The 10,466-nt window shown below is 41.8% G+C and overlaps 1 protein-coding gene across 5 annotated transcripts in view; it reads right to left on the bottom strand.

The window, feature by feature from the left end:
- Nucleotides 1-610: 610 nt before the first annotated feature.
- Nucleotides 611-10,466, bottom strand: part of radil (Ras association and DIL domains) — a 31,149-nt gene continuing 21,293 nt past the window's right edge. For 4 of the 5 annotated variants that reach the window (XM_005460727.4, XM_013264556.3, XM_013264558.3 and 1 more), the window contains 7 exons: nucleotides 9,784-9,956; nucleotides 9,383-9,533; nucleotides 7,067-7,293; nucleotides 6,188-6,533; nucleotides 5,160-5,299; nucleotides 3,084-3,223; nucleotides 611-2,828 (listed from right to left, as the gene is read on the bottom strand). In XM_005460727.4, coding sequence (XP_005460784.1) covers nucleotides 2,729-2,828; nucleotides 3,084-3,223; nucleotides 5,160-5,299; nucleotides 6,188-6,533; nucleotides 7,067-7,293; nucleotides 9,383-9,533; nucleotides 9,784-9,956 — 1,277 coding nt within the window. In that variant the 3' untranslated portion in view covers nucleotides 611-2,728. The remainder of the gene's footprint in view (nucleotides 2,829-3,083; nucleotides 3,224-5,159; nucleotides 5,300-6,187; nucleotides 6,534-7,066; nucleotides 7,294-9,382; nucleotides 9,534-9,783; nucleotides 9,957-10,466) is intronic. The other variant, XM_013264557.3, reaches the window with a different exon arrangement.

Here is a 10,466-nt window from a genome sequence, read left to right as displayed (position 1 = left end):
AACATTCTGGAAATAGAAAATATGTATTTTTAAATGTTCCTGTTTTGTGATTTGTTAAAATGTGTAGCACAAATTAAAGTTCCTCATTGACTTAAATGCTGTGTTGTCCTCGCTCTTCTGTGTGACAGTGTCTGCCGTCATGTGTGAGAATGAATTTGAAGTCTGTGTTGTTCCATTCAAAACTCGAGTATCCAACAATCTTTATTCTGAAGTCATTGTTAACAGTATAAATAATGACCAGAAGAGGGTCAACATGCACGAGATCAATGCCATACAAACCCTGAAACGCACAAAAGGAAAATGTTACTGCAAAAAAAAAAAAAACAAAACTGGGAAAAAAGGGCAAAACCATGAAAACAACCAACAAGTTTCAAACTGCAGAAATGATCAGCAAAACTATGGTTTAAGTAAAACTGGCAAATATCTGATGCAGCGTTTCACACTTTGCTTAAAAAAAAAAAAATCCACAGTGCAAATAACCAGCCAGTTACAACTCTAGAAAACATTATAAGACGGTAAGGTGAAGCTAGAAATTGATGCTCTGCTGTGATTGGTGGTTATGGTCAGTCAGGTGACCCGTGTAGCACTGGCTGATGCTGTGGTCGAATAGTTGGATTTGCTGAGGAAGGATTTGGAGTGAGTGAGGGGATCTGGATGTGTCAGCATGGCTCTACATTATAAAGCAAAGGTGGTTTCATGCCTCCTTAAGGAGGAGAAAGGAAATGTGATGATGCCGTCTCGTAACTGATAGAGACACTATCTGACACCGTAACTGGCACGGCTGAACTTTGAACATCACGCCGCTGTGATAAGCTGCTTCTTAACCCCGCAACGCCAAGTGTATCATATATGGTACACTCATCAGTGTGATTTTTATTTTGTATTTTTCTAAAAAAAAAACCTACTAATAAATCTCATAAAAATGGCAAATATAGCAAAAACAATACAAATTAAAAGTCATATCCAATTTTTAATTTTTTTTTTTTGTAGCTTTGGTTTCAAAAAAACCATTTTTCTATCAGGTACTTCATGGTTCAGGCTTCACGGGGGGAAGGACGATGTTTTGCAGGTTGAATCTGAATTTGTCAAAAATGTAATTTCACTTCATGGACTGTGTTCATTTTGCTTTAAAAATCACAACCGTGGTATTGCAGGGATTTTACCACAGTGGTTCTTTTTTTTTTTCCCTCCAAATGCATGGAACAACCTGACACACACGGGTGCTTTTTGTAGTCCATCTTCAGGATTTCGTAGTTTCTACACAGCAGAGTTATGCTTACATCCGCTTTCAAATTAAGAAGTTTCTTATAAGTGGAGTCGAGCTCTCTCTGAGCTCCAGGCTTCTCTTCATCTTGTCCTCACCTTCTGATCTTTTCTATCAAGGTAAAGTGATCGGGAGCAGGAGGTACTTTAAGTTGTACAATTCGACCACAGCAGCTGGGATGTATTTTTTCCGGTAAAATAACTGCTCCTGCTAAATTTGTTTTATTCAAAGCATAATTAGAATAAAGAGCATTATATCTGATTCCAGGCAGATATCAAAGCCCAATATTTTAAAACTTCAAACCAGCACAAACAGCATGGATGGCTACCACTTTTCTTGTAATGTTGTTGAACAAACCATTTAGCTATGTAATTCATTCCTGTTCAAAATAAATACATGACATACAAAAAAAAGTTTACAACCCATGACCACACTTTCCCTTTTCTCCATCCGTAGGCTTTAGTGTCTCGAATATATTTCAGGAAAAACAAAAAAACCCACAACAACACGAGTCGTTCCCAAAGGTGACTTTTCTTTTGAAGATCCAAACAATATGTGTGAGACAATGTTGAATATTTACAAACAGCTGTTTATGCTGCAGTTTAAATGCGCTGCAGCTGAGAGTCTGGAGTGGAGCATGTTGTCTTCATGGTGTGGTTATTAACTAAGTGCCCCCCCCCCCCCGAGAAGGTAAAGTCCAGCTACGATGTCACAGGTGGAATGGGAGAGCGAGCTTGTACTTCTTGTGATTTTTCAGTTCACTCCCTCTGTCGTTTTCTTCCACTCTTCGGTGCAAAAGTCAACATTCATTCACAAACTTGCGTCCGTGGAGTAGACGCTGATACTGCTCGCTATAACAAATGGATTTACAAAACATTCAGGGGTTCACTGAGGCTCACTTTGTCTGCAAATGCTTCTAAAATTCTAAAGTACATCTTCAGTTTGTGTCCACCTGTTTCAGAGAGCTGGGTAGGCATCTCAGCGTGCTATTTACATCTGGAATTTAATAGAAACGACTCAAAAATACTGTTGGCAAAAGTCACACGTGCCTCTGGGCTTGACTGATGAGAATCCGCTGTGCTTTAAACCGCCTCACACTGCATACTGATTGGTTAGACCTAACCCACCTCAAACGCTGATTAATTAGGCAACTTTCCTCGCTGCGGACTCCTTTGAAGTCGCCGAGGGTTTAAGACTGTGTCTGTTACACAAACCCAGTAGGAGTCTGCGTGAGGGAAGCAGGTATGGCAGCTGTTCAGTGGAGTTGTGGAGTGTTATCTGCTTGGCTTTGAGCCGTGCAGACGCTGGGTTTCACATTCATATTTCATGAGGCGTAGGTACTCCTTTGGGTGAGAGCGGTGTGTGTATCCCGTTTGTCAGTGCACACATCTGTATTCCTTGTTAGTTCCTATCTCCAGTCCGGTGTAGCGTGTTGTGCATGTCTTAGCTGGGAGGCCGAGGTAATCAGCAGGAGGAGGCGCTGATCTTCTCCGAGACCTCTGGGTCGGACTTGGCTACCAGGAAACGCAGTCGACCCCCTCCCAGACGAATCAAATCCACCGCGCTGTGTGGCACAAATGGGAGGAAGCGGAGGGAGAAGGACAGAGTCTGGTTACCTGATGCTCAGCAGAAACCTAAGGATAACAGGGCATCACTGTCTGGGCTTCGACCAATCAAAGTAATCAATCGGCTTAAGAGGCTGACAGCAGTGGTTAGCAATGTGGAAAGACTGCTCACTGTCATTGAAGTCGGTGATAACTCAGTGGTATCATTTATCTCCACCAGCTGTTTAACGCCTCCACTATAACTTCTCCCTTACCTCTGGTAGTCTGCTCCTATCAGACTGGTACCGTTCACCGCCAGGATGCGGTCTCCGATCCTCAGCCTGCCGTCAGAGGCGGCTGGTCCATCGGGGATCAGAGTCCGGATGTAAATGCCTGGAGCGTTGAGAGGAGTGTGCTGTAGGATGGAGAAGGCAATGGAAATCGATTGATGCCACAGCCAGGGAAAGTACTTGGCCAGAGGCAGGTGTCCATTAAAGCTGCATAACAGCTCACTACTACTGATAACTGCTGATTTAAACTGATATTAAGAACTGTACAAAACGCAGCACCACTACCTCTTCCACTGAACCTTTTCTAGTTGGTCTGGTCTGGTTTTCTGGTCCTTTTCTAGACACTAACGTTAATAACCCTGTTATAGGTAGGAAAAACATTTATTTCTATTTGCACACAATAACAGAATTATGCTCAAAGCTTGTAAAATAAAGTTAAAACTGAGTGTTATCTTCCAATTTGCACACAATATAATAACTTTGGCAAGCTGTCACATGAGAAAGCATCAAGACTCTGGAAAGAAAACTAGTGAGAGCTGTGTTTAAAGACCCTAGAACAACTGCCAGGATGCAAGTGAATGACTTAGCCAAGTCGGGAATTGTAGTCTCAAAGAAGACAATCCCTAGAGCCCTGCACTGGACTGGACTGTGAGACTGAAGACCAAGAAAAACTCAACTTCTGCAGAAGAGATGCCTTCAAGCCAGATTGTATGCTAAGATCAACCTGGTGAAAAATGATGCATACCGGAATTATAAAACTAAAGCTCTTTGGCCTCAGAGATGCTGGTTATGTTTGGAGAAAGAATGGAGAAGAGTGCAAGCTAAAGAACACTATTCGACAGTAAAACGCAGTGGTGGAGGTATCATGCTGTGGGGATGCTTCAGTGTGTCTGCAGCTGCGTCAAGGTGAAAGAAAACCTAAGCAGTCAGCAGCAAAACTGGGTGTAGGTTGTGGCTTTTATCTTATAAAACAACAATCCAAAATCTATGTCGCTTCTGGTGAAAAAATATTTCCAGAAACCAAAGTGAAGGTTATTAACTTACATGCACAAAACCCTGACTTGAATGTCATGGAAAATCTGAGGAGTGAATTGAAAACCATCAAATCTGGAGGAGAATGGGCTGGGATTGCTCAGGAGACGTGTGTGAGACTTGTTGAAAACTATAAAAACAACTGCAGGCTGTTATCCAGCAAAAAAGATGCACAAGTGACTGTTAAAATTAAGAGGCTAATAATTTTGACTCTGGTAGTTTTTGGTTTTTATGAAATAATTTTGTTTCTGTGCACAAAGTAAAATAATGTAAGCATTCAAAATAAAACCACAGTGTTTAAAAACTTTAAAAATTCCTTGCTCTTTTTGATAGTGCTTTACTTAAATTTGTATTAACCTCCTAAGACCCGAACTCTTTCATGGCATGCATTTTTAATTTCTTTTTTGCTATTTGGGCTGATTGGGACCTGATGAATGTAAAAACAAAGAATTATCTGATTTTTTTTTTACCAGGTCCTAGGAGGGTAAAAATGACATTTTCAGGGAGGTAGCTCTTAAACAATAAATAAAGGATATGAATACAAAGTATTAATTTACTTTGCAGTTTAATTTATTTGCAATATGTAACTTTAAAATGTGTAAATAGTAGTAGTTATTAGTGTCAGTATTTATTGTATGTCTAGCATGTGCATGTGGATACTGCTGAAATTTGTGAATAAACTATCTATAATCTAATCTATATACTTATAGATATATATATATATTATATGGTAAATGGTAAATGGCCTGTATTTGTATAGTGCTTTACTTAGTCCCTAAGGACCCCAAAGCGCTTTACACTACATTCAGTCATTCACCCATTCACACACACATTCACACACTGGTGATGGCAAGCTACATTGTAGCCACAGCTGCCCTGGGGCGCACTGACAGAGGCGAGTGTTAAGATAAGACTGTTCCAAAATGCGGCTCTATAATCTGTCTTAACATTTTTATGTTAGTGACCCAGCATTTTTAAAGCACGTGGCTAAAACTCGATATAATGTGAAAAATGCGTTTGTCTACTTACCAGGCCGTCTATGAGTCCCATGCCCAGTCCGTAGGGTCCCTTGTCCAGTTCCACTACAAACACCACACACAAGTCATCAGGAAGGGAGGGGACGCCGGGGGAGGATACAGGGAAAGGGAATTCACACCCACTAATACACCCTGCAGAGGACACAGACACCCAAAGGCACAAAACACACACAGACACACACAGGGTCTCGCTATGGGGTTGGACAAACAGGAAAAAAAGAAGACTTGCTGTGCAGAAGAAACACGCGGATACTCAGACACGTGCAAAGGTGCAGCTTCTATACCACACACACATGCTTCTGCCTGCAGAGGTCACACTCACTACACAGTGAAGGGGATCAACTGTTGCACACACTTTAAATCAGCATTTTTTGTCATGCCCTTTCAGTGCAGCTATACAGCCGTTTTAAACTGAGCAGTATTAAAATGTATGCACTATCAACATGCCACACTGATAAAGTGTTTGTGAACCAATCTTCCCTCAATACACACACACGTCACTGAGTGACATGGTATTGGCCGTGACATGGCTGATCAATGTAAATCTGTTGTTTCTTCATTAATTCTGTTCTGCAGAGGGTGTAGTGCCACAGCAAACTCTGGATTCATGTGACCTTAATTAATAATGATTTTTGGTGCAGTGAGATGGATGGATTTGAAACTTAGAAACGAGAGCAAAGGCTGTCAATATCTGCAGGTATCTACTGCTCAAGATCTGAAATGTTGCTGATTTTTTTTAAACACCTGGTGCATGCTCACTATCTAAAATTAACTGCAAGATTTAAACTTGCACATCTGGGGTGGACAAAATAATAAAAATAATAATAAAGCGCATTATGCAATTCAGTACAAAAAAAAATCAGCTTCTGTGAAGCTTATGTTCTTTGTTTGGTAGGGAGGGGGTCTGATTACACGCTGGTACTTTTAGAGGTCGTGAATTGTGTTTTTATGAAAAAAAAAAAAAAATCTGCTCATCAGTTTTTGCTATTTTGTCCACCTCGTGTAAATAACACGGCCTACCCTCCAGTCCGTTGGTGATGAGTCCATTGGTCTTTTTACATTCAGCCACAGTCCTGCCGGTGCAGCCGTTGGTCTGAACGTTGGTGCCGATGAGCGGCACAGGCCCTCCTCCGCCTCCGCTGCCTCCTCCTTCAGGGTACAAGGGAGTGTTGGGAGGAGTCAGGAGGCAGGACGGGTCTGGATTTGCAGTTCGAGGGTGGTGAATGGTGCCGTTCCGTCTGAGGCTGTGTGTGTGAGACTGGCCTGATGGTCTGTCCCGTCCTCTCTCCTCTCCTGGCTCTCCTGGCCCGTCGTCCCCTGGACCCCCTGAACGAGGACTGCTGTGGCTCGGAGGTAGCAGCTCCCTCTGTGTTGAGATGGGACAGACGGACTTTAGAGGATAATCTGACATCTAAAGTGAGAATGCAGTTGATAACAACAACAAATATTCCTTTTTTCTTTCACCTGTGAGAATATTTAGAGCATCGCTGAAGCTTTGCTCCTGCATGAAAACCCATCAGCTACAGATGATTAAAGTTTGAATGCATTATCATTGCACAGATTAATGTTTCAGTGAGCATACTTTTAAATGCATATTTTTCTGTGTGTGGGTATGTGTACATATGAGGGTGCTGTAACACTAGGGATTATGGTCTAGTCAGCCGTTCCCACTAATTAGACAGCCTAAAGACTAATCAGATTAACCATGATTTAACCATGTCTAGGTTTCTGTGTGTGTGTGTGTGATTGTGTGTGTGTGTGTGGGTTGGCTGGAATAGAGGGTTTTGTCTTTCATTTATGGGATTACGAGGAACTCCTCAACAGCCACAGCTGCTGAGGCACATGGCCTGGATTACTAGGTGTGTGTATTTGAGTGTGTGTGTGTTTGTCTTTCTGAACCTGAACTTCCGGCCAGTCAGCTGTGTTGGTTCCATTGGAGTGTGTCTGCACACTGGGAGTGTTGGTGTGTGTTTGCGTCTTGGTGCGGAGCCCCCACAGGTAGTGGCGGATGTAGAGCAGCTGTCTGTAGATGCTGTCTTCTACACACTCGCTGTCCAGGTCCACTCTGAAGCCCGAACTGGGCAGCACAATTGGAGGGTGGTTCTCAAAGCTCTCCAGGAGGTCGACTGCAAACACAAACACTGATGTTAACATAAATCTGTGTTGCTGCCTTGAAAGACTACATATTCAATACACAATGCACAATTAGTACAAATAGCGCTAGCTGCTAGTTAGCATTAACTGAATTGAATGCACACAAGTTTATGCAACGTGTATCTAGCACTCTCTCTTCTATAATACCAGTTCTGATCCTGGTTTCAAGACACCTCAAAATGCTTTGAAGTATGAGTAGGTCATCAATAATCCTTATTTTTTAATTACAATTTTGTCTTCCAACAATCACAAAAACTATTTTGTCTTGATGCATGCTCAATCATCCAGGTATTCCCAAAAGTTGATTCTGTTGATCTGGACGTAGCGTTTTCAGTGGGAGAAACGTTTCGTCACTCATCCAAGTGACTTCTTCAGTCTCAGCTGACTGCAGGTTTCTCCAATCTTATAAATAATGAAATAATTGATTAATGGTCAATAACTGATCAATGGTAATGAGAATTTGCATATTAATGATCAAGGAACTGACCTCCCAGCCCATTGTTCCTTCAGTGGTGCCAGTTTCAGTCATTATGCAAATGTACTGTTTATAAGATTGGGGAAACCTGCAGTCAGCTGAGACTGAAGAAGTCAGTTTCACCCACTGACAACACTACATCCAGATGAACAGAATCAACTTTTGGGCACAAAAACTATTATGTCTTCTTTATAACAAATCAGTGCATATCTTTCCCTTCCTCTGCTCTCCTCGCTCAACAAAAGGCCCAAAGTTCACAAAGTGATAGATTGTTCACCCATTAACAGGTGAATATGAGCTGTGGCTAGACCAAGGTAGTTTTATTACTTCATTATGTGATGTCAAATAGCTCAGACTCGGACATTTGGTGCATCTGCTTGCCTGAGGAGCCAATGGTTCAAAGCTACCATCTGTAGGATTATGACTGAACACCTTTAAGTCAAGCTCCCACCTGCACATGACCTTTTCTGCAGCGTAAGAACATCAGTTTGTCTTGGATAGCTTTGGAAACCCTTCTTGCATCTCAGTTAATGGGAAAACTGGAGCTAAATTATATGCAGGCAACCTATTTTTATTTTTGGTTTACACATTCACCTAACAAGTGAAAGCTTTTTAGTTCAATCCCAGGAAGAGACACAAATCTCTGGGGTTTCATCAGGAAGGTCATCTGGCATAAAAACTCATGCAGAGCTAGTATCCACACTGGCAATCTCTTTCAGTTGAATTACACTTACAGAGGAAATAATATTAAAAAGGTTGTTTTGACAGCTTAATAAGTGCATTGTGCACGAGTAATTGTGTTAAATCACTGTGATTCAGTACTGTCTGAGAATTTCTGCTCCTTTAGTTATAAAGATCTTTGTCAAAAATTAAATAATGTATTGATTGTGTCATATATGCTAAACATCTGGCACAGCCACTATGAACAGTTAACCAATTAGTTATTTAACTAGCTATTTCCTGATATAGCGATATCGGCATCTATATGCACCAATAAATGAAAAATAAAGTGAGGAAAGAGACAACAGGGAAAATCTCCCAATTACATTAAGAGTGTTGATGTTTCTTAGTTTGTCAACCAGAGGGCACTCTGCAACTTCTCTGATGGTAATGCCACAAACCAGCTGACCCAAGTGTAAACATATAAACAACAACGTGTCAATAAAACCATCATTTTTTTTATTTTTAAACTGTACTGTCATGTCACCTTAGTGCATACTAATAAATAATAGATAAAACAGATAAAAAAATATTTTGTGTCCCTGAAAGAAATAAAAATATCGGCCCACAAAAAGATTTTTAAATGACCAAATATCAGTAGCAGTCCTGCTTTAATGCAGATTTATCCACATTCACATTCATGTGTATTTGTTTTTGCTTGATCTTCTCCTTCATTCTACAAGCTGCTCAACAACCCCTGTAAACCATTACACAATTGACCTTTAGCATGACAGTAACAGGCCTCACGAGATTCAGACCAGTATTTATTGTAACTATAATCCCAACTCATAACACGAGGGCTTCATGTTGCCATAATGTTGTCAGCGTCTCTGGCCGCAAAAATTCATACAAGCTCACAAACATACCTGTTCTGTATATGTACGGCTCGTCCTCGCTACTGGGTTGCCATATTGGAACGGGGCCTATCTCTGCTGTGAGCTGGTACTGAGTGAGAATGCGGTGGAGCTGGACTGGTTTCAGAGTTGGGTGCTCACTGGACAGCGCTCGCCACCCCAACTGCAAAGAAAGAGCAGAAAAAAATCCCAGACTTGAAGAGATGAGAGGACGTCAGGGGAGCCACAAGTTTATTGGCAGGGTTTGTAGGACGTTGCTCATCACAAGCTGATCGATCCCTTCATTTACAACTTGAGACTAATTTTATTATAATAAGATTTTCTGCTTACGCCCACGTATTCCCTCCCCACTGCTTATAGCAATGTGAGGCTCATCATATACCAGCACAAACAAAAAAGACCCTGTGTGTTACCTGAGTGAGCTGTTGGGGGGGTGTGGCCAATATGGACACTGTGCTGTTGAGTTTGGTGAAGAATTTTTCAGCCAGATGTCCCAGACCGGACCTGCTCGCCCACTCCATGACCATCCTCAAGCACGCCTGAATCTGCAGCACCTTGGAACGCTGGAACCAACCCCGAGACGGACCTGCGTGCACATAGACACACACACACGCAAGCAGAAGGGAGCGTTTTGATTATTTAATCAGAAACACTGAAGTAGATTTTTAATCGAGGGTGTGCACATGAGAAAGGCAGAGTAAAATCCAGAGTGCGTGCTTCTGAGATCTTACGTCTCCGTGCATGTGTGTTGTTCGGCAATACAGACATTAATTTTTAATTAAGTTGTGATTGAAGTAGGTGGAACAATAGCAACAGCCAGCAACCGCCTACTCCTCGCAGAATACAAATGCACCGCTGCAGAAGGGCTCAGCTGACTGAGCTCCTGCTTGTGTAATCCTTCCTATTCTCTCCCGCACATCAAAGAACTGAAAGGAAGTTTTGTGGCAAGTTAAGCAAGCGATAACTATAAGTCTAGCACTTGTGAAGCTGGGATTCTATTGTTTCTTTACCTCACTGCAGCTTTAATGCATTTAATACTTTTTGGTATGTACCCCTCCACCCCCCCAAAGTGAGCTGAGGCTCGAGTCGTGGCTCT

Source organism: Oreochromis niloticus, linkage group LG6, assembly GCF_001858045.2.
Source record: "Oreochromis niloticus isolate F11D_XX linkage group LG6, O_niloticus_UMD_NMBU, whole genome shotgun sequence".
Lineage (NCBI taxonomy): Eukaryota > Metazoa > Chordata > Actinopteri > Cichliformes > Cichlidae > Oreochromis > Oreochromis niloticus.
Note: the sequence above shows the minus strand (reverse complement) of the source record. Positions and strands in the feature narration are given on the sequence as shown.